General features: G+C 38.8%; 2 protein-coding genes across 2 annotated transcripts in view; one reads left to right on the forward strand and one right to left on the reverse strand.

The window, feature by feature from the left end:
- Window positions 1-226: 226 nt before the first annotated feature.
- On the reverse strand, window positions 227-7,128 carry LOC134538309 (transmembrane emp24 domain-containing protein bai). Its single transcript, XM_063379505.1, has 5 exons — window positions 6,810-7,128; window positions 4,251-4,371; window positions 4,083-4,153; window positions 793-919; window positions 227-685 (listed from the first exon to the last, which is right to left on the reverse strand). The coding sequence occupies exons 1-5, from the start codon at window positions 6,987-6,989 to the stop codon at window positions 564-566; spliced, it is 621 nt and encodes a 206-aa protein (XP_063235575.1). The 5' UTR covers window positions 6,990-7,128; the 3' UTR covers window positions 227-563.
- Window positions 7,129-10,359: 3,231 nt separating this feature from the next.
- Window positions 10,360-24,965, forward strand: part of LOC134538310 (elongator complex protein 1) — a 30,319-nt gene continuing 15,713 nt past the window's right edge. The window contains exons 1-6 of the mRNA XM_063379506.1: window positions 10,360-11,596; window positions 13,107-13,437; window positions 15,774-15,992; window positions 20,111-20,642; window positions 22,216-22,377; window positions 24,524-24,708. Of these exons, the coding sequence (XP_063235576.1) occupies window positions 10,435-11,596; window positions 13,107-13,437; window positions 15,774-15,992; window positions 20,111-20,642; window positions 22,216-22,377; window positions 24,524-24,708 (2,591 nt within the window). The 5' untranslated portion in view covers window positions 10,360-10,434. The remainder of the gene's footprint in view (window positions 11,597-13,106; window positions 13,438-15,773; window positions 15,993-20,110; window positions 20,643-22,215; window positions 22,378-24,523; window positions 24,709-24,965) is intronic.

The following is a 24,965-nucleotide window of genomic DNA, read 5'->3' on the forward strand; positions in this document are numbered from 1 at the left end:
ATGATATCAAAACTCACAGGTGGTAAACTTCTATAACTGTGGGGTACAAAAGCTTGTACCCAGATGTAATTAATACTCGACAGAAGGCGGCAAATATGTTGAAAAATAGGGTACATGCCAGTAAGTAATTTTAATGGATGTTTTGTTAGTTATATGTTTTTTTAATGGGTATATGCTATTATATCTTACCCTCGTAAAACACTGTAAGAGATTTATAAACTACCAATTCCTTACCTCAAATTTATTTTATTTAACACACAACATAAAGAACCACAGATATTACTCCAAAACAACACACGTCTGCTTACTATAAATATTGATCAAGAAATCTCCTTTAAATTTGCCAAAATTAGTGACACATATGTTTACAAGAGTGGTAGTGAACTTTTTTTTTAAAAAAAAAAAGTCATTGGAAATTCCTTGCTTCAAAATGTTTCAAGTATAAAAAAACTTGTGTTTGTGTTGACACTTCAGCCTGAAAAAGTTTTTTTTTTACGTCATCGCTTTTCTCGGCAGTTTCAGATTCCCGTCGGACGAGGTCCGAGCCGCAGTCGACGCGACGACTACTCGATCAGCTTCTTGGCCTTGAAGAACCTCCGCAGGTACAGCACCTGCCACGTGGCGAGCCCCAGCAGGCAGCACATGCTGAAGATGCTGAAGTACAGCACTCTGCTGTTGGTCGACTCTGCAACAGGGGACACGAGACACCCCATGACGCTCGTCCGAGCCCGCACGCCCGCCGGCCACTCTGCACGAACGAGACCCACGCCCCTAGAAGCAAGCTAGCGCTACCGTTCGTGTCCCTCATCTCCTCTTCCCGCTTGCGCATGAGCGAGAAGTCCTGCACGATGGAGTCGGACAGGTCTTCGAGACGTTTCAGCTCCACTTCCAAGGGCTTCAGCTTGGCCGCCTCTCCTATCTGCAACGGATGACATGTACATTAAGACACATTAGAGCTTCACTTTCACTTTATACATAACCCTTAACATTCACATTACTTACATACTCAGTAATAAAACTCTTTAATCCTTCACATTCAGGATCAGGACCCAAAGCCATGCCAGAGTACCGAACGTCAATAAAGTTATAATGGGAAAGTACCACAGCACATTGATATTTCAAATTAAACAAGGTGAATGCTATACAATGATACTCAAACTAGTTATAAGCTGTTCCACTGCATTAAAAAATGCACATGATCTTTATTGTTTTACAGAGGCAGATCCAGAGAGGATAAGAGATGAAATGAATAGAAAGAATTTTGAAGTAAAATTTTTTTTCATATGAAATACTTATCAAAGATGGAAATATAGTTATTAATAAATTGTATGGATATGTCTAGACATTAAGTCTATTTCCTCCGATTTTATTGGGGAGATGTTATTCAGACTTCCGGTGCCCCTCCCAGAAGCAAATACAGTGTCCAACAATGGCTGTTTAAAAAATTTCTGATATTATGTTTAGTCCAACAAATCCTCCTGAATATATCAGAACATGAACAGCTCCGGATTGTAGAATGTGCCGAACTGTAAAGACTGCCGGATTGAAGAGCACCGACTATGAGTGCCATACAAAGCCAATTTTTTTTCTAAAGGAAAGAAAGAAGGAGGGAGGTAGTGATGGAATGAGTGGGGTATGTGGGTGGGCGAGTGGCCAAGTCAGTGGGTGGAAACGTGAATTAGTGGGTGAGTGAGCAGGTAAATGGGTGGGCAATCAAGTGAGTGAGTGGATGGGTGGGTGAATGGATGGGTGAGTGAATGGATGCTTGGGTGAGTGGATGGATGGGTGAGTGAATGGATGAATGAGTGGGTAGGTGGATTGGTGAGTGATTTAAGGTTAAAAGTCCAGATGACATCAAGGTAATTAGAGATGACAAGACGTGAAGCTATGAAAGGAGCAGTGACAGTACGTGTTGGTTGGGAGTAAACCCAATACAGTCTCTCTCCTTAGTTTGCAATGTGCATTTTAATGGGCATTTATTCTCTCATTCCAATGCAGAGTATCTGCTATTAGTAAAGTCCTTGTTTCAATGTGCTCTATTGCCAGATATCCCCAAAGAACACAAAAGTTTGACACAACTTTATAATGTAATGAAATTTTTTCAGCGTACTAAAAAAACACTTATTTCGTAAAGAAAAATTTGGAATGAGAATTTTGGAAATACATTTCTTCTTGAATTTCATCAAAAGTGTCTACTGATAATATTCAATTCCCACTTCTAAGAAAACGTAACTGAAAGATGTCATCTTGGTTTCACCCATTTTTGTAATCAAATATTTTTTTTAAATTTATATATTAACCATTTTTGTAACAATATTTTTTTATCATTTAATATTAAAAATTTTGGCTCTGTTTGACCATAGCACATAATTAATAATGGAATACCTCATTATTTCCAAGCCCACCCCACACTGTACAATATTCCTTACAATATTGTAAGCTAGGAGTCGTACTGGCTCTGCTACTAGTTTCTTCACTCGCTCTTTCAAACTGGATACTAGTAGCTGAACGAGCTGGGCTACTGGTTTTGCGTAATAGACTGCGTCCTATTTTCGTTGCTTGGTGTGTTCCAATATTTAAGGAGTGGCCAATCAGAACTCACGAAAACAGCATAAGGGGTTGTTTACACTTTTAAGCGCGCATGTCGTGATAAACATGGACGGAAAGAAGTGGAATAGTGACCAACTCCTAGTTTTAATAAATGCATACAAAGAAGAGCCTTGTTTGTATGCAGTAAAAAATGTGATTATAATAAAAAATTTGTTGTGAATATTCTATTAACAATACTAGTAAGGCAGCTAGAATTGTGTGCAGCAGAAACTGGTAGTGCACCTAGTGTTTCAGCTTGTAGCCTACACAGTACAGAAACCAGTAAGCGTTCTAGTAAGCAAACTAGTAGAAAATATTGTACCGTGTGCGGTGGGCTTTAGTATCCAACTGCTACACATAGTTTCTTCTGTAAAATGATTTGTGTTTAGAATTTATAATTGTTTTCTTTCAGAATGTATACAACCGTACTAATACTGTCAAAAGGCACTCTTTATAGTCTTCGGAAAATTAAAAAAAATATTAAACTCACGTTATTGATGGTATACAAAAAAAAATTTAATGTTAAGCCAGGTAGTGTACATTCGGCAACAGTGGGTGCCATTTGCTTGGTACTGCAATTAATGTGAGGCATTCTATAGCTCAAAGAAAAATCAGTCACTTTTCCTAATTGCAAAAAAAAAATCAAGTTTGACCCTGCCGAGAAATTTACTCAAACAGCCTTGGTACGGGATGTGAGTGATCTGACCTCTGATATCTCCCCTCCCTCACCCTTTCAACATTCCTGATCCATCCCGTCCACAATGTGAATAGACTAGGTATTGAATTATGCAGCAGAATTCAGAACAAAGTTAGGTTGTATTTGATGGCACACACTGATGAGCATAAACTTAAATTGATGGGATCTTACGATTCACCATCCTTTTTATGTAGGTATTATCTGTTTTGGCTTAATGCTACTAAATCACTCATTCAATAACAATAACGAAGCTCCGAAAATATGATGACGAATAAGAGTATTTTTAACATTTGACATCTGCTTCGAAACAATGATTACTTACAAAAAATATCGGTTTTGTGTTTAGGAAGATTTAAATTTGTTGTAGTTAAGGTACAAGTAACTTCTGTGGTGTAGGAACATCTATACGCTTAAGAGATGAAAAAATATTCTGAAATATGTTTCAATAGCACTATGATTGCTGAAATCATGAAATAAGGCTATCCAAGATAGTTTGAGCAATATTTAACAAAGTCATTTTAAATTCTACTTTAGCTAATTATGTTTATTTCTCTCACATACCAGCTCAGTGTGTTAGTAAAAAGAAAACTTAAGACTCCAATTTTTATTCCAGTACGAATGTTCACTTCAACCTCACTTCAAAAGTCAAAATCAAGTTTCGCCCACCCCAACAATAACCACTACAAAATTTCAAATCATTTCCCCTTAATTCATAACATAAAATATCAGCAAACTATAAAGAAAATTCAGAATGTGAATTCAGAAGAAATGTTAGTAATGTTGCATAGGCACTTACTCCTTCGTAATTCTTGGCTTCCACGCCTCTCTTTGTGACTAGCGACACTTCTTGGGTCATCCCCCTGTGCTCTAGACAAACAAAGAAAAGAATCCAGTACAGACACAACCATGCAATGTACACTGGACATAAAAATAACCATTTTACACATGGACCTAGGATACTTACGTGGTGGCACCCTTGAAGTAAAACATATTTCAAATGTGTCGTAAGTTTCCGTAACAAACGTGAACTTCCCTTTCGAGATGTCATCTTTCTGAGATAAAATGTGACCTTTTGAATCCCTCACCTGGAAAAAAAAATTAAAAGATGACTGCAATACACAAAGTGGGTGTGATTAAAAATGTATACGAAACTGCAAAAGGTTTAAATCTGTTAAAAATGCTGTAATAAGTAGCAAATAATACCAGTTTTCCGTTCACTTACAACTAAGCAAATAATCTTATTGCTACATTTCTGTGATCCACAAGCATAGTAGGTCAACAGACAACTGCAATGCAAATTTTTAGAACTTATTTATAACATTTTTACAACCACAACATATTCCCATCAGTAATCAGCACATTTATGTAATGAAGTAACCTACATTCTATAATATATATCAGCACACTAAATATCACGTTTATAACACACACAGTGGCAGCACAAAAGCACAGGTATTGTTAAGATACAAAAATTTAATTTTTTCACAAACTAGTAGAAATGGTAAATATGTAGTGTACGGATTAGCGCCAAAAAAATCGTACAAATCTGAAATAACTTTCATTATATGCTCTTTACATCCTCTTTTCATAACCACCTGCGGAGATAAGAAATTCCAATTACTTTTGGAGATATCGAATTTTTAAATTTTAATTTTTGTAAAAAATTTTTTATAAAAATCTGAAAAAACTTTTATTATATACTCTTTTACGTCCTCTTTACATTACAGCCTGCGGAGATAAGAAATTCCAATTACTTTTGGAGATATCGAATTTTTAAATTTTAATCACTATACCTGCACATTCACACGGCTATCACCATTGATTAGCGCCAAAAAAAATCGTACAAATATAAAATAACTTTCATTATATGCTCTTTTACGTCCTCTTTTCATAACCGCATGCGGAGATAAGAAATTCCAATTACTTTTGGAGATATCGCCGTTCTTATTTTGCAATACAAGCCCTATGTAATCATTCAACAGACGCCATTTTATATTTTGCCGTGTGCGCGTGAATGCCTAAATAACAGAAATTTTCCATTAGGTAAGGTTAGTTACATTATAAATACTTCAAAATAATCGGAAATTAAAAATAATATCAATTAATTTTACTTGTATAGTTTTAAGTATTTATAATGTAACTGACCTGACCTAACAAAACGGGACAAGGGTAGATTAGGTCAGGTCAGCTACAGTATAAATACTTTGAAACTGAACGGACATTAAAAATAATAAAAATTAATTTTAATGGTTGTTTAGTTTTAAAGTATTTATAATGTAGCTGACCTGACCTAACAAACCGGGAAAAAGGATGAACAGTAGGAACTCACGTAATTTTCTTTTTACGTGATGTAGTCGTTCAACTACGTCGCGGGAAAAAAAAATATCATACTTGTAAACAAGCAACAATGGTGAACGCGGGAAGCCTACGATTCACTCATCCTTCTGGACATACCCGAATACTCACGTTGGCAAGCCTTCTTTCAACAGACGAGAGGCAAACGCCCGATCGTGCATCTTCGGTTTTTTTTTGGTTATTGTAAATAAATATGCAACTCATGAAAACTAATGGTCAATTAGGTTATGTTAGCTACATTATAAATACTTTAAAACATTGTGGATGGTTGATTTGGTTAGGATAGCTACATTAAAAATACTGTGAAATCATGTAAACTGTTTCCTAGCGCTGCATAGCTACATATTAAAAAGTTATTTGCTAAGCAACCATAAAATGATTTTACAGTTTTTTTAATGTAGCTATACTTACCTAATATAACCAACCATCCACAATGTTTTAAAGTATTTTTAATTACTTCTTGCTAATTTTAAGAAAAGAAGGCTTGCCAACGTGAGTATTCGGGTATGTCCAGAAGGATGAGTGAATCGTAGGCTTCCCGCTGAACGCCGCATCAGTGCACAACATGAAAATTAAAAAATTCCATATCTCCTAAATTATTTGGAATTTCTGATCTCCGCCGGGTTTAATGAAAAGAGGAAGTTAAAGAGAACAGAATAAATGTATTTTTGGAATTTTAAATTATTTTTTTTAACAAACATTGCCCAAATATGAAAATTAAAAAATTCGATATCTCCTAAAGTATTTGGAATTTCTTATCTCCGCAGGCGTTTATGAAAAGAGGACGTAAAAGAGCATATAATGAAAGTTATTTTATATTTGTACGATTTTTTTTGGCGCTAATCCGTACACTACATATTTACCCTTAATTCTCTCCCTACTTCTCTATCCCACACCTTAGCACTTTCTCAATAGGTCCTTAGACACTCTCAAACCCAATTCCTTCCCCTAAGCTTACACACCCTCTGTCTCTTCCACAAATGGTCTCTTTACCCTGTACTCGCCACTCTGCAAACCTTCCTAAGTTCTCCAACTCTACCACTTCACATACCCTGACCTAATTAAACAGCCTTACTAACCTTTCTGCCAACCACCTCCCCTATAGTGTTTCCCAATATTGTGGATCTTACGAACTACTTAGATCAAAAGAAAACTAAATTATACGTACAATGTAATCAACTTTTTGGCCAGGTGCCTCTGAAACCTCAAATTCACCGGTAACCAAAACATTGGATTGCAATTCTTCCTTCAGGCACTTCTGTGTATTAGGTTCCAGTTTCCACATGATACCTTCAATATTTGTAGCGAGAAATGACACCACTACACAAATCAAAACGTACACATCCATACTTAAAACTTTTTTTTTTCTTCTTAAGAGGTACCCACACTAAACTTTACATTATCAGATCATTTTTACAAACGGACGTATATACCAAACTTTGTCATATGTTAACGTAAACAAAAGACGACACAAGGTTGCGTGGCACATTGAAAATTGGCCAACTTATGAAAACGTAAATTCTGAAAATTTCTATCTACCCGTTTGCTAAAAATGGCCATTTCAATCAATTCAATTCAAAAGTTTTTATTAACACATTTTTCTACTCTTTACAACATGACATCCCAGCACCAAAATTCTCATTTTCTCTTCCTTGAAATATTTTTTATAGAATTCAATAAAAAAAAAAGAGAATTTTCCTAACCTAACTAAAAATAAAGTGTATTCGTAGGAGGGAACCAGGTTAGAGAGGGATCTGCGTGGGTCTCAGGCCGAAGTCTATGCACCTAGTCATGCTGGGGTTAGCCATGCAGGGAAAGGGTCGCACGCATTGTGTGCATTGTGTGCAAGGATTGTACAGTAATGGCAGTGATTGCCATCATAACTATCTCCCCTATTTTTAAACTATGCTAAATTGTACTCAGGTAAAACTAACAGACACAGGAAAAACCATAGGCAAAGATAGGTAAGAGCATGTGTTAATTACATCGAATTAACGGGGTTAAGTAATGTTTGCTAAGTACAACTATCTGTGTCTTGTGCGACTTCATCTGTGGACATAACATGTGCTATTTCAATGAGAAGGGCATTTCCCCCATCCAGGAACCATAACTTACTTTGCACATCAAAAACTACAACTCCTTCCAAATGTGTGCCATGTCATAACACTGCATATAATATAATGGCTTTGAAATACATTTGCATACAAAATTGATATAGCCAACACATAAACTGCATTAAAAATATAATATAATAAAATATATTACCATAAAAAAATTGCCAGTGTCATAAAAGTGTTATGGTCAAACAAATGCTAACTCGAACATTTGAAACACAACACATACTAGTTGTGTGATGATGCTTTACGTTGATCTTAATGGCTGAAATTCCAAGATACGAGCACAATGGTTTAATTGATCAATATGCTACTCCTATACCCGAAACATTTTTCTAGTGCACAATAGGATACAGTCAGTCCCTTAATTATATGAAACAGATTTTGGTTTTATATATGTTGCCTTTCTGTTATGTACCCAAAACGAAGCATGTGCAGAGCTCACTTTTTCATTTATTTTGTAGAGATAGTTGAACCACATCTGGTGCCATTTACTCGTGTATAGTCATTTTGTGATCATCTGGAGACTTACCGTGTGTGTTGGAGTACTAAATGTGCCGTCACCCATGGTCACGTGATCGAGACCCGGGGCAGTCCTAGTGGTTTTAGTGGCTCTTAATGAAATCTCCGGCGGGCGCCAGGTTAATTCGAGGATTAACCGAGGTGGTCGTGGGTTTTTGCCCCTGCATGTTCCACTAGGATCGGCGGCTGTTGATAGTGGAAGGGAGTCCCTGCTTTTAATACGCACTGGCCCTAAACAGTGTAGAGGACTGTTTCCTAACTGTTCAGGGGGCGTCTACGAAATAAAGAAAACGTTATTTAGGTGCTGGTTTTTAATCCCGATGGGCACAAGTTACACGATTACACTTGACAAATATGCTGACACTACACACACTCGCACTGAATAATTAATTACGTGTAACATTGCGGCACTTGCAAATAAGATCCCTACATGGGTTTGAGGGTCGTCGAAGTGTTTGAGTGGGTTAACGGCCACTCCCGTGACGTACTGGAACTAGCTTCGTGCTCGGGCTCACCTGTGTGATGAGTCGCGGGCCCACGAAGGTAATATTAAGAGGCAAGTCCTGAAATTTGTAGTCGGCAGGCGTATGCTCGACGAATTATATTAAGTTCTGTTCGCGGGAGTCGGCCCGGACCGTAAAGTGACTGCGTCGCAACCGTTGTTGCGCGACGAGCAAAAATTAACGCGGCCGGGTTAAGCCCTGCACCAGAAAAGGGCACGGGGACACGCGGGGAGAGGAAAAAGAGGTTTTAGTGAATTATGATATTTACCAGTATGAAGAATCAGGAGCACGAAAGTTGAAGTCTCCCCGCGGGATCACACGTCCGCCCCGGCCCGTGAGTAAAACTCTACTGCCGCTTTGTGCCGGCTTGGGAGGGGAGGAAGCGTCATGACGCGCCGACTTTCTAATGTGCCATTATTCCAAATTTATAATTATAATTAGACATTATTATTTCTAGAACCCTCGTAACTTAATGACATCTGTCTGAATTAGTTGGCGGAAGGCCTATAATAATAATACATTATAAAATTGAGATTAATAATATTTGAAAATAGAAAGTCAAGCTGGAGACTGTCTGTCACTTGTTGACTATTCCAGTGGCTATTTGCAGGTGAAAACAGGGAGGTGAATTAGGTTGATCTATGCTGTGGTTAATTATTGGCGGAAGGCCGCAAGGGATGTTCCGAACGTTTATTAATTGCGGTTTCCCACGGGGAAAACCGCTGCACCCCTACGACGCACTTTCACTCTTAAGGGTTGTTTTGTTAATTAAAAAACACTTAATTACTCGCAGTAATTAATGAAGCATAAGAGCTGTTTGGTGGAGTTGGCATATGGGCGTAAACTATTTAAACACTCACCGACGTCGACGGCTCGCTTGACTCATGTGACCTGGGCTAGGGTTACGTTCCGTTAGCGGGGTTTAATACTGGCGCGTGGAGGCCGGGCTTTATGGCCTTCGGACGGACGACGACAAATGAAACATTATGATAGCGAAACTCCCCGAATACGTTTTGTACACTTCAATGGTCATAAAAACAAATAATCGCAACTTAAAAGTATTTATTAAAATCACGTCATTTAATTATCGCAATAGTGCTGAAAATTGTAGGATTTTTGGCGTAGCAAATATACACATAGTTGCCAAATGTCTGCTAGAATGCTTTGAAGTCACTTTATAGTGTCATGCAGGGCTCAGTTTATTAAAATGGCTGCGTTTTTATTACCTAACTGGGATACGGTTTGGACACATCCTGAAAAACGGGCTAGGAGTTTGGTTACGGTTGCATCCCAACAATGAATCGCTTATTCGCTACCTTACCTGTTCTTATATGAATACCGCCTTACATATCCTTATTACAATACAGTTACATGTCAATATTAATGAGTGTACGGTCCAGTACTGATCACTAAAATAAGAAAATCTTAAAAAATGTACAATATATATTTTTTCTGAGTGAACAGCGCTATAGATTTAATAAATTTTTATATGGTCAAAACCTTACATTTGCAAATGAGTAGTTGTATCACTATACTATTTAGGAAAGTAGTTTAAATTTTTGTTTACCAAACACACGTGCAATTAATATTTAGTGTGTGATTGTCTACGTGAACGAATTTTGGTTCTTATGCGCGAAAGCTATATTCATCCAAGATGAGAAATCTTACTCTTCAAAGCTTTTCGCAGTTGAGTTGTGGAGAAATTAAAATCGGTGATGCATTTTGTTGTAGTTCTCAGTTAAATGACATCTACATTTGCAGTAAAGGTTACGTGTATTGCAAATCCTCTGGAAACCAGAATTTCTCCCTTTTGGTTGACTTACACGATTACTATCATGATACTGCTGTCCCAAAAACTGTTAATTTGGTTCTCAATTGCATTACAGATAGTTTGAATTTGTCTTTTGAGAATGGCGATATTTTAAGCATTGAACAAGGCTCTTCCGAGATCACGTGCGTGGGTTGCGTCGAGAGCGGCATACGAGCAATGTGCTGGAGTCCTGATCAGGAAGTGGTGTCTGTGGTGACTGGTAATGATACCGTCCTGATGGTGGCCGGAGCATTCGACCCCATAAATGAAGTTGAACTTCATCAAGAAGGATTTGGGGAAAAGCAGTTTATTACTGTAGGATGGGGAAAGAAAGAGACTCAGTTCCATGGGTCGGAGGGCAAAGCAGCTCGCGTGGTTACTGGCCATGTCGAGAAAAAGCAAAATAACGATACAGGCATACCATGTGTCAGTTGGAGAGGAGATGGTGTTTTGTTTGCCGTTAGCAGCGTAGGCCCCAAGGATATTCGTTACATACGAATATTTAGCCGTGAAGGGATTTTGCAGTATACGAGTGAACCAACCTCTGGTTTAGGGAGTGTCCTCGCTTGGCGCCCCTCTGGAAATGTTTTAGCCACAACACAGTGTCTGCCAAACAAATATGTTGTTACTTTTTTCGAAAAAAATGGCTTAAAGCATGGAGAGTTTGTGCTGCCCTTTGATTTTTCTGAAGTGCGAGTGACGCAGCTGTTGTGGAATTCAGATTCATCGATCTTAACTTCAGTGGGTGTCAACATTCAACTACACAAAACATTCTTGTATTTTTGGACGGTCAATAATTATCACTGGTATTTGAAACAAGTGTTGGAGTTCCCAGCTGAGAAAAAATTACTGCATGTTGAATGGGATTCATTGCACAGATACAGACTGCACGTATTTCGTGAAGGAGGAAGCATTATTTACACGTGTTACGATTGGACTTGGATAGTAAACAGCAAATCAAATGCGACAGAAGAAGATGGTGCAGTTGTGGTTGTGATAGATGGAGGTAAATAAGAGTAGCTTTTCAGTGTGTATGATAAAAATATTATAGTGCATTTTGTCACTACTGTCCAAATAGTAATTATTCCTCATTGCATATCCACTTTATATCAAAGTTTTTGTTATTCATATTTTTCAAATAAAATATATTTTGACTATGGTAGAGTTTTGCATCCCAAACACACATAATGCTTAACTTATTTTATAACATTCTACTTTAAAATATTATTTGAACAATGTTTGTTATCCTATATCCAGTTTATATCAAAACTTTATAATGTGTATCTTCAAAATCAAAAATATTTGGTATTTACCCAGTTTCTAATCACAAACACATTAAACATCGTATATCAATTTTAATATTTTACCTTTAAATACAATTGGATTTGTTACACAGAACAATTAATTGCTCCACTGTATAATGTTCCTTGGAGTTTTACACATATTTTCAAAATCAGTTATATTTTAATAATTCTACAACTTTGCATCAGAATTTTTTTTTTTAATTTTAATATTTTATTTAAAAATACAATATGAAAATACAGTATGAAATAATTACCATAAAAACTTAAGGCTGGCCTTTAGTCGTAGCCAAAGTGACGGCAATGATTTTCACTGCATTTCTCTGCAAACATGATGGGCTTATACCTAAACCCCTGAGTCGGTAAAATTTATTGTATTGAGATTTAACATGAGAGTGTCGGCGACAGTGCCACACAAGTATTTAGAACAGACATTGAGGTCGCTAAAGACACTGAAGGGTGATGATGTGGGAACAAAGCTGTGATGGAAACAAATTGTTTGAGGGTGGGGGGGTAAATACCCAGATAAAACCTTCAGATGCACTGCGACATTTATCATGTTTTTCACTAAAAACAATTGATCTACTTGAGGGGGGGGGGGGGGATAGCAAGTGATGGGACCATTTAACTACCATGGCAAGCCCTCTGACAGTTTAGGAGCCAGCAACAAAGTCTAGGAGCCAGGAGTTGTTAGTTATCTTTAAGATTTTATTTAAACATGAAAGTACTAAACCGTACCTGTATAACAGCTTGGTATAAGAAATATCAGTAATTATAGTTAACTTATATTACAATTTAAATACTGTACCAGTTTCTTGGACACAGTCATGACTGCACAACAAGATTAGCTGAGGTATTGAAACTACTGTACGGTTATACGTTGGTATCTTGGCAGAAGTTATAGTCGCCAGCAAGGAAAAGTTAGTCGCCACGGCGAACTGGTGCCCGAGATTTTTAGAGCCTTGACTGTAGCCCTTTTTCATTTGAGAAGAATTTGGCCATGGTCTATTGTAAGAGAACGCCCTATTATTTTTTTTTTGTTTTTAATAAAGTTTTCTCTAGTTTTTGTTTGATTTTAATGAAATAACATCTTTTTTTTTTTTGAAACCTCTGGTCATTTCTGTGTTCTCTCAAGTTGTTTAAATTGTATAAGATTTTTTTTTTTAAAGATGAGTCAGGTGAACGTAATGCTCTCGAGTGGTTTCTTTCTTCCAGCCGACGTTCTGCTCACTTCGTTCCATCAGGCGGTCGTCCCGCCACCGATGTGCAGCCAGAAACTGACGCTGCGGGCGCCCGTGAACGCGGTCGCGTTCCCGGCGGGGAGAGGGGAAGGACTGTGCACTGTGCTGAGCGACGGGTCTGTGGCTGCCTTGTCGCCGCAGGGAGACACTCTGTGGCACAGCGACGTGTCGTGGGGCGACGATTCTCCCGGGGGCCTCCCGCCCCACCACTGGCTGTGGCTTGCTGCGGACACGTTTTTGTGCTGCCATAACTCCTGCCTGGCATTTCTGACACGCGACTGCGAACAAAATAAACTTGTCGTCAGGTATGTCGTTGGTTACTCGGTATTTACCTGCAGAAGTATGTGTTTGCACCATGTACGTAGCCTTTGCAGGGATATTGCGCTTGGGGAAAATGCCTACAGGATTTGATAAGTAGTAAATAATATTTTATTAGACTTCTCTCTCTACCCTGACACAATTTTTTTTTTAAATTACACTTCTTATTAATTCTCTACTTTACTATGGCACATGCTTAGTTTTAACCTTTGAATTACAATCATGTGTGTTTTATAAACTCAATGTTACGTGTGATGATAAATGTTATAGGATGAGAGTATCTGCATCACTTTTACATAAATATGCTGATTACTGCTGGGAATATGTTGTAAGTGGTTGTAAAAATGTTATAAATAAGGTCTAAAAATTTGCATTGCACTTGTTTGTTGACCCACTCTATTCGTGGATCATTTATATGTAGTGTCAAGATTATGTGGTGAGTTGCGATAAAACCAAAATAACACGTCACTGCAACATATAACACCAAAATGCAACTAAATGTCATGAAATTAATCAGCATTTTTAACAAAATTTAACTAAAATCACAAAAATTTAACCATTAAATGTAGGTAGGTAGTAAATTTGATGAATGTATTTTAAGTCAGCATAAAGTTTGTACCATAAAGTATCATATAAACGGTAAAAAAATTAATTTTACACTGTGTGTGTTTGCATCTCGTAGTAGTAACCCATTTTTACATTCCTTACATCGGTAGGTACATTTACCAAACCCACAAACACTTAATATTTATATTTATTCTGAATAGTTCTGCTCTTCACAAAATTATTACATATTATTTTATTGTAAAAGCTCATCTGTATCAATAAATTTGGCAGAATAGGGTGAGATTAATATTACAAAATATTTTAACATATATTTTCTCAAAATAAAAACTATTATACTGAAATTTTGTGTTTTAAAAACAAAATTGTTTTGAAAATATAACCATAACATCTTGTCTCTACTGATACGTGATCGGAGCCATGGTGTTGAGTGGTCACCAACTCCCACAAGGTGATCTGGGTTTGATTCCCTGTAGGCTCAGAGCAGAATGTGTCAGTAGGAAACGTGTCTACTGTTGCTGTGAGCTGGTTCGTTTTCTCGGAACATTTCCATTTATCCGACCCATTCATATTATCAGTGCTCTATTATCTTCTCATCTGCCCTCACCTTCTTTAATGATCCTGATGTTGACAAGCCATTAAGATCTGAAAATTTTCTAGAAGAAAAATAGGCAAATGTTAAAAGTTACGGCTTAGTGAAACTAAGTAGGATAAAATAACTTAATACTATTTTGTTTTTGCTGAAAGGCCATTATAATATTACAAGGGTATTTTTTTACTTCCGAAGATTTTTAAGGTTGGTGATTCCAGGAATTAAAGCAAATAGTTACTTAAAGTGAAAAGTTGGTTAGGTTAGCTACATTGATAGCAGGTAAATTAAAATTTAATTAAAGATTTTTATGTGTTATTAATTTAGCTGACTTAACTTATCCAGCCTGTCGTTTCGTTATTATTTGACTTGGTTTATTTGCCGGGAGCTGCACTATACAATCTTTCCGGATAAAAAAATCACATCAGCAAACTTAATGGTGCTGTCTCTACCTGCCGAGGCAATTTATTTGTTAAATTTATTCAACTAGTCGTTAGTTAAAATAAGTAATGACTTTCAGCAAACTTAATGGTGCTGTCTCTACCTGCCGAGGCAATTTATTCGTTAATTCATTCAACTAGTCATTAGTTAAAATAAGTAATGACTTTCAGCAAACTTAATGGTGCTGTCTCTACCTGCCGAGGCAATTTACTTGTTAATTCATTCAACTAGTCGTTAGTTAAAATAAGTAATGACTTTCAGCAAACTTAATGGTGCTGTCTCTACCTGCCGAGACATTTTTATTTGTTAATTCATTCAACTAGTCGTTAGTTAAAATAAGTAATGACTTTCAGCAAACTTAATGGTGCTGTCTCTACCTGCCGAGGCATTTTTATTTGTTAATTAATTCAACTAGTCGTTAGTTAAAATAAGTAATGACTTTCAGCAAACTTAATGGTGCTGTCTCTACCTGCCGAGGCATTTTTATTTGTTAATTAATTCAACTAGTCGTTAGTTAAAATAAGTAATGACTTTCAGCAAACTTAATGGTGCTGTCTCTACCTGCCGAGGCATTTTTATTTGTTAATTAATTCAACTAGTCGTTAGTTAAAATAAGCAATGAATTTCAGCACTTACCGGGAAATATGATACGGCTGAATTGAAACTCGGTCTGCTGGGGGCCTGTTGTGTGTTCACGAGTGCACTGTCGACACGTGTGCTGTGCCGCAGGAGCTCCACCCCCGTGGACGGAACGGTGTCCGGCCTGTGCGCCGTGCCGGGCGGATCGCTCGTCCTGGTGCAGCTGAGCGACGGCTCGCTGCTCACGTACGACCCCTCTGGCGCGGAGCTGGGGCGGCACTCGTTCGCGCTCCCCGAGCGCTGCGCCAAGCTGGACGTCTGCCGGGTCGACGGCAGCCAGGCAGTGTTCGCTCTCAGCGACCGCAACAGGTGCGCGCGGCGCAAGCGAAACTTATTGCTTTTTCATGTCGTCAGGGTACGGGAGAAACAATTCTCTTTTTGGCTGACGTCACAGATCAAAAAAGAAAAATATACATATCGTCTGTCATTTGTAAGAAGGGGCTAACCTACAAAACATAAACTTTTCAAGAGAGCAGAAAAACAAAATGAGCACACTGTAATGCATCACTGTATTTTAATTATTTATGGTTAGCCCCTGTCATATCTTAAAAACTATTAGAGATACAGTTATCCCCTTCTTACAGACCATGAAGGATGAAAGAAAACATGTATTTCTGCAGTTAACTCATTTTCAACAAAAATGTCAGATGGCCCCTTCTTACAAATGACAGACAATATGTATTCAGGGGCGTAGGAACCGGGGGGAACAGGGGGGACGTGTCCCCCTGAACTTTTTGGGTGGAGGGGACTGTCCCCCCCCAACTTTCTAGACCGTGATATTTTCATTTTATAATATTATTCTGCCCAACTTTATTTGTAATTTCTTCACTCATCAAATTTAACTTAAGGAAACAATAATGATTTTAACATCGATGTATCCAATGGTTATAGATACAAAAACTGCTTAAAAAGCGCTATTTTGCACTTTAAAAATAAAATAAAAAATTTCCAGTGGAGGACCCCCGGACCCCCCGTCTTAGTAAGAGGGGAATCGGTTTACATGACATCAAAATCATTATTTGTCCCCCACATCTTTATGAACACAGCTACGCCAATGTATTATTCAAGTATGCGAGTGCTAAATTATGCTGTTGCACAAGCATGCATGTGTGAAGGTATGCGAGTGTAAAGATTGCAAGTATGCAATTGTACAAGTGAGCAAGTATGCAAGTTTACAAGTGACAAGTGTGCAAGTATGCCGCATCATTTCTACCTCTCCCCTGCCCATTACCTCTACCAGTTCCCCCACAAGTTGCATGTTGTTGCTCTTGCACGTTGAAGAATCACTTCGCTGTTTCACACGACACCTTAGAAAAGTGGGTCCTGCAAACCTCTGTGATCTCAACCCTACATGAATTACCTACTTTCCTTTTCGCCTTTCAAATTTTAACTTCCGGCAATTATTACGACTCTAGGCCAGGTATGGTAGTGATGGCAGTATATTTTCGTTATTTATTTCCAGAAAATCACAAAACAGGTAAATTGTTTTCTAAAAATTTCAGGGAAATTTTATTGCAGATTTGTGTGGCCACCCTGAATATTCCTCCACAACCGTTTAAAAACTTGCAATGTGTTTGCGTAAGTCGGTGTTGCATAAAATATTTTAGCTACAGAGCCATTAAGATTGAATTAAGTTTCTTGTGGAGCCCCATGATATGTTACTGAGCTGAAGTTACCTCTATCTGCCTGCTCTATCCGGCCGCACGGGACAGAGAGCTTGGAGAACAACAGCCTAACTCATTCCACACAACTACTGCAATTTCCAACCGAGTTTTTTTTATATTTTTACAACAAAATGTGCAAAGATAACGATAGAGCAGTTACGTGGCGACCTTCATACATGTGTGTACTATCAATAAAAATTAAATTTAGATTGAGAACCATCGTAGAGGTTACACCAGGGCCTCTGAACGCCTCCAATGAGTTGTTTTCATGGAGTATTTCACAAACATTATTATTTTTCGCCTACTTTGGCCACTGGTATCAATAGAGCTGGTTCATAGGTACCTTCCTACAAGTATAGCCTTGGCTATGAAACTGTAAGTTTTATAGAACATATTTGAAAAACTTATGTACTTTAAAAACCTATGTTATTTAAAACCATATATAAAAAATCATGCACACCTGCATGATTTTAAAATGTTTAATTTATGGAATATCTTGTTACTGTATAGGAGTTATTTTATTTGTTAAGTTATTTTGTAGAATCAGATATTTGGCATGAAAATGTAAAGCATTTATGATTACTGATGGGTGTGCCTGAACATTGGCAGGAGCACATTTGTACATCCAAGGTCAGCAGATATCATATCTATACTTCTATACTATAATATTATAAAGCTGAAGAGTTTGTTTGTTTGTTTGTTTTAATGCGCTAATCTCAGGAACCACTGGTCCGATTTGAAACATTCTTTCAGTGTTGGATAGTACATTCATCGAGGAAGGCTATAGGCTATATTATAATATCAATAACATTAGGGATCCTTACTAAAAGTCCGATTTAGAATCAAATGCGTTGGAGGGGGTTAGATACAACATGCAGTACACGTACAAAGTGTGTGTTGACAATGCCGCAGGCGCTAGAAGTTTATTTCCTATTGCCTATTAACATTGTTGCCACGCACTAGATGCCTTATCATTCTTAATTTTCCCATAAAAGTAAAAAACACCCGTGTGATATTAACAACGAAGCAATCAGTACCCTCATATAGAATACATAGAGATAGTGTGAGGTATATATGTAGATATAAAGAGATAAACATAGATAGAGAGATACATAGATATATAGGACTATAGATGTAGATAGAGATAAATATATATTTAGAGACATGGATAGATTATTTGTATATGTGTAACTACTTCAAACATATTACAAAACAAAACTGAATGAGGCATTGCAATGCATGCCGAGCATTAGCTAGATAATGGAATCTTTTCAATATTAGTAATCCCTTATTTTTCAGTTTTTTTTTTCTATATTGCTTTATAGAGTCTAGATTACATACAAACCAGGTAAATAACTATAAACTGGCAGAAAAACGTCTGTTGGGATCTGAACGTGATATATATGATTTTGCACACTTGACATTCAAATTAAGAAGACAATTACTAACTACATCTGATCTTTAAACTGTTCCCCTTCACTCTGTGTTTAGCCCGGGCAACGCTGGGTACTGTAGCTAGTGTTAAATATGTAAAGACAGTACAGAGAATTCAGTGGAAGGAATAAATCAGTACTCATCAGTAGGTATTCCAAGACAGTCTGCTTGTGGCTGATGACTGGAACAGATCTCAGTTTCCAAAACATCGCAACTGTTGTCTTGGAAAGCCTACTGTGTTCATTTGTGCATTGGTGTAGTACCCATTACAAGGTTCTGCATGTTTTATGTTCTTGGCTGCAAACGTATTAAGGAAATTTGGTCCACTCGTGGTGAAAGTCTCATAAAACCCATTTTCTCTCTCAATCGGTGCGGCGTACGTGTACAATTCTTAATTTTACTTTTTTTTTTTTTTAACGTCTGGTTGACGAGTTCGTCGGAGATGGCCACACAACATGTTAACCACTGACGCCAATTACGCACGTTGAAGTTACTAAATTTCAATCTCACAACTAGATGGAGACTGAGCATGTTGGTATACTGCAAAAAAGTGAACATGTGCATGTGCGTTGTTGTATTGTCTGTATTTTGTCCAGATTATCTGTATTATAAATATCATCATCATCATCATCATCATCATCATCGTTGGGTTCCTCTGTCTGTCCCTGTGTTGTCCAAAGTTTTTGTTTTTATGTACTTTTTCTTTGCTGCAACTGTTCTGTCATTGTCAGCCCACAGTGTTCGTCAACGCTGTGATATTGTTCCGACTAATTCCTTCCACTGGATTCTCTGTGCCGTGTTAACATTTAACATCTGATATCAGCTGAATTTGACTTGTTTTTTTTGTGTATGTGTATTCATCTTTCTTTGTCCATTCTTTTGGGTTTTACATATGGCATACTGTTCGAACTAGCAGTGACCAAATGTCCAAAATAATTATTTGAATTAGAATCATTCAAAGAATCAGGGGCGCAACAACTAAATTTCCAGGGGGGGGGGGGGGTGGGGGGGCAATATACCTTATTATAAAGCATCATCGATCCCCCCTATCGAAGTGGGGGGGGTCCGGGGGTCCTCCCCCGGGAAAATTTGTATTTCAAGGTGGAAAATGGTGCTATTTAAGCAGTTTTATAATCTAAAAATTGATTACACAGCACTTTATTTACCCCTGTTTGCCCCCACTTCAAGGTTTCAGAGGGGGGGAAAATACCCTTGCCCCCCCCCCCCCCTGTTGTTGCGCCCCTGCAAAGAATGTATTGTCATTTATTATATATTTGCCAGACATACTCTGGTAGGAGGAGCACCGCACCCATGTAGTTGTTGTTTCAGGTTCTACGTGGACGGGAAGGAGGTAGCGAGCAACGTGACGTCGTACGCCCTCCACCCACACTTCCTGCTGCTGACCACGCTCCAGCACACCCTGCTGTGCTGCCGGCTGGGCGCCGTGCGGGGGCTAGCGGCGGCGGCCGGCACGGCCCGGCGCGTGGAGCGCGGCGCCCGCCTGGTCGCCGCCGTGCCCGGAGACACCCGCGCCGTGCTGCAGTCCCGGCGCGGGAACCTGGAGTGCGTGCAGCCGCGTCCCATGGTCCTGCACGCCGCCGCATGTCTCCTCGACGCCCGCTCGTACCGCGCCGCGTTCCTCCTGGCGAGGAGGCAGCGCCTCAACCTGAACCTGCTGTGCGACCACGACCGGGACGCGTTCCTGGGCAGCGCGGCGCGCTTCGCGGCCGACGTCGCAGACCCCGGCTGGCTGTCGCTGTTCCTCTCCGAGCTGCGGGAGGAGGACGTCACCCGGACCACGTACGCCGGCTTCTACCCAGACAGGACCGGCGCCCAGCCTCCGTCGCAGTCCCGCAGCAAAGTACGCATCAGTTTGGCTAGGTTAATCTCCTGATCTGATTTAAGAAGGCTGGTTGACAATAAAAAGATTTAATAAGATTTATATTTTGTTCTCGAAGTAAACAGACATGTTCACCACCAATTTTTTCAGGCAGTTTTCCACGAGATCTTACTATACCGTATTTAATCGCATAATGTCCGCCATCGCATAATGTCCGCACCTTTATTTTTAAATACTTGAAATGGAATTTTTTAAAATCCGCATAAAGTCCGCACCAGACAAAACAACCTTGGCCACCCCTGAAAGGCACAGTAACAGGATGGAAAATTACCGACTCTGTCAACAATGCTTTGACCTTGAGTTGTTCATTTCTCCGGAGCGGTCGCTGAGAGAGTTTTGTAGCGTGGTGAAACCGTCCGGACTCAGAAACTCGCATTCCACTGCGCAGCTGCCTGCGACGTCACGCGAGTTGCAAGGGGATGGGCTATATATAGCACAAGTCAGTACATGTCAACTCACACTACGTCACAAAGTAGGGGAGGTAGCGGAGAAGTGGTGGGGGTACATGCGCACAGTTTTTTTATACACACAGCCGGCTAATGCAGACATTAGACATCTGCCCCGTGCCATCAGTGGCCATCTCAATGAAAGATTTAAAAAAATATCTTTTCACGCAAAGAGTTTATTTTGTGTAGGCTGGCTGCGGCTTCTGAACGTAGGAGCGCACACGCGAGTGAGAGAAGAAAAATAATATGAGTGGCGTCTTCCACTAATCGCCGGCACCCAATTATCTCGTCACCTGTCACATTTCTCACGTCCGCTGCGGAGGGTCGCCAGTCACCAGTGCTCTGCTAGTAAACTAATTATGAGAGAACAATTTTTTTACTCTACACAAAACGTAAAATTTTGAGGAAAAAATTTTTTCCCGGACTTTACCTCACAATGTCCGCACCCCGTTTTTTGTCAAAAATGTAGCCTAATTACTACGGACATTATGCGAGTAAATACGGTAGATGGTACAACTCAATTTTCTCGTTTGGAATTCCGGACCATCCTTCTTGTCCTGTATGGAACCTGCCTGCTTAATGCTTGGAAAAATTTTAAACTGCATAGATGGGCACAGGTTAAAGTCTTAGATTTAAGATAGGGGAATCAATCATGGCATCAATATCTGCCATGGCTGGCCAATCCCTAAACCCACCCGAAAACCAGCATTATTAGGCATATAGGCTTCACCCTGAAACCAAGTAGAGTCTTCCCTAACAAAAACCCCTCCCAAATAAATACACTTAGTTTTAGTTAGGTTAGGGGGGAAAAAAACCCGTAGAAAAATGAATGTACAGTACAGTGATATCTGAAACAAGTTGTAATAGGGGTTGCTCTATTGAAAGAAAATATGCAGATGACCATTGGTCCTCTTCAAAAAATCATTACAGAAACATACCATTGAAACAGATTCCTCTTAAAACACAGGCAACACTGTACTGTAATGATAACCGTACAGTGATGAAAGTTCGGTAGTTAACTGATCACATGCTCGTCTCCTGCAGTAAGTGATGAATCGGCGCTCGGCGCTCGCGCGCGTTGTCTCCAGGTGGAAGTGGTGTGCGAGGCGTTGCGCGAGGCGTTGCTGGCGCGAGCCGATGCCGACGCGTACCTCCTGCCCGTGCTGACGAGCCACGTGCGCCAGGGCTCGGCGCAGGACCTGGCCGCTGCGTTGCTGCGCATCAAAGCCGTCAAGCAGGCCTGCGCTGAGGTCAGTGTGCGCTTGGAACAGTCGGTGGAAATGTATTTATTTATTTATTTCATATCTGTTGACCCCATTTCTGGGGCATGATCTTTGAATATATATATATACTGTATAGAAGTCGCCAGCCCAGGTTAAAATTTCTAATACGGTTTTGAGGTAGTCGGTTAATTCGCCGCCGCGATCGCCACCATCTCTAGGGCCATCGACTTGCGGTGGTCCCTAGCGGACAAGTGTCGAACTCTTCAAACACCCCTTCCCCCCTCCCATTGAACGACCTCGAGTTGCAGTGAATGATTGGTGGGGGAGCGCGAGAGGAATGACAGCGGGTGACAGTGCTGCGCTCTAACGTGCAAATAACAACCTAAGACGATACAGGGCGTTACGGCAGCACACTGCAGCGGTTAAGTTCCCAAGCTGCTCGTCATACGCTTCTGAAAAACGTAGAGTAAATCCTATCCACTCGCGACTTCTATAGAGTATATATATTCAAAGGTATGATACATGTCATATACATATAGAAAAAATATATATATATATATATAAAGTTTCACAAAAACAAAACACAAAATATACAATTTCACAAAAAAACAAAAACACAAAATATACAATTTCACAAAACATAAAAAAAACCATGTTAGGTGAAGAAAATTTAAAAAATAAATATTTGGACAGTGGCTCATCCCACATCGCTGGACCACTAACTGTCTCGTGCATATTTTGTGAGTGTCTCTGTTTTGTTGCAATGCTGGTGTGTCAAATATTTTCGGGCACGGTTGTATTTTTTTTTTGCCTGTGAGGCAGGAGTCCATCTGTGTTGGTGCCTCCCGGGTGTGGTGTAAGAAACATCGCTTTGTGCACATTTTCCAAGCTTTTTTTTTATTTATTTTTTATTTTTTTACTGTTTAAAAACAGTTGTGTCACGACATTGAAGAATCTGTAGGTACGTTTGTGACTATAAAGCCTAGGACTGCACAGAAAGCTACGCTATGTTTGCCATGCTCGCGATGTCGGAGAGATCCGAGTGGTGATTCCGACGATAATAATATTCTGCTGCCTCGCACAGTATGTAAACGTAAAAATTAATGGACGAATGGTTTTGTGAAGTTAATTTTAAAGAACAGAATTTGGAGAGTTTCATCATTTGATGGGGAAATTGCATGAGGACGAAGCCAAATATATGAATTATTTTAGAATTACCACAACTCAGTTTGGGAGCATTTTATTTATCATTAAGAATACTATTGAGAAGAAGAATCTGAATTATAGGGAAAGAATATCAGCAGAAGAACGATTGGCAGTTTGCTTGAGGTTATTAAACAATGATTTTGTGATGATATAATTCTTTTAACGATTAACCGTCAACTAAATAAAAGGAAAATTAATAACAACTGGAATTTACACCAATAATTAATATTTTCTAAATACATAGAATTAGTTAACATACCTTTAAATGAAATCCCAGGCATTATCTCTCATATCCTGCTTTCTGTATTTTTCTAGCGATTTATTCCATAAACATGGATATTTTTTGTACTTCTTTAGTGAAATTTTCCATCGACATGCTACTAGTTTAAAGCAAACACAGAAGTACAGCTCAATTCTGTATTTAAAAACAGATGTTTTTTAATATCCGTGTATGCGTGAAGTCAGCGACTTTCAGAAAAATAGCTGAGTACCAAGCATCCGGCAATGTCGCCAACATAGCAGACACAGCTTTGTGTGGCCAGTGACAGCTGAAATGCAGCTGGCTATATTTTACTCATGTAGCGAACATAACGCCCTGTATGACTGAAGCTTATGACAGTGTTGGAAAGTAGTCATAAATTTATATTGGTTATTTTTTTATGGAAATGTTTTAGGGTTTTGGTTACTGGAAGATTACAAAAGACCTAGAGAAGTCAAGGAATTAAGTTTCTGTGGGTTTTGCTTGACATCCTTTTGTAATTATTGTGAGTGTGTATGGAATAGTAGCTTTACTTTCCAGGAATATGATGCATGTTAATGGTTATACTTTCATGCATTCACATTTCATACTTGTTTACTCATAGAATAAATATATATATTTTTTGTGATGTTGATTTTTTTTACATACATTGTATTTTTTTTTAAACCTACGTGTCTATGTTACATTCTTGTTGTTTGTTTTTTTGAGGAAGGAGGAAGTAAGCTGGCCGTCTCTGCAGCAGACGCCCTGAAGCACATCCTGTACTTGGTCGATGTGAACGAGCTGTACGACGTGGCACTTGGAATGTACGATTTCGATCTGGTGCAGCTGGTTGCAGCTAGGTCACAGAAGGATCCCAAGGAATACCTGCCATTCCTCAACCATTTGTTAAGGTATTAGTGGTCGTTATTAATTATGAATAAGCTTTCCAATGATTACTGTACATTCAACTCCTGCCTTTCTTCTCATATGTGGTGTTGTCTGTGGTAATAAATGCATTCCAGATAAATTATAATAACCTTTTACTAAGACATCATTGCAACAAATAAAATGTTGATTATTTCTTTAAGTTTAGACTTTAATAATTTATTGAAACCAGAATTTTTCTGTTTGTTTCTTTTCATAAATATGCCAATAAAATGTTATACCT

This window comes from Bacillus rossius, chromosome 13, assembly GCF_032445375.1.
Source record: "Bacillus rossius redtenbacheri isolate Brsri chromosome 13, Brsri_v3, whole genome shotgun sequence".
Classification (NCBI taxonomy): Eukaryota; Metazoa; Arthropoda; class Insecta; order Phasmatodea; family Bacillidae; genus Bacillus; species Bacillus rossius.

What these genes read in the sequence shown, in the direction of transcription:
- LOC134538309 (XM_063379505.1), bottom strand. Translation starts at nt 6,989, where the DNA reads ATGGATGTGTACGTTTTGATTTGTGTAGTGGTGTCATTTCTCGCTACA. An exon ending in GCCAAAAAGTTGATTACATT is followed by an intron (nt 4,372 to 6,809) that starts GTACGTATAATT and finishes TTTTTTTTCCAG; the next exon opens with GTGAGGGATTCAAAAGGTCA. An exon ending in TACTTCAAGGGTGCCACCAC is followed by an intron (nt 4,154 to 4,250) that starts GTAAGTATCCTA and finishes TTGTTTGTCTAG; the next exon opens with AGCACAGGGGGATGACCCAA.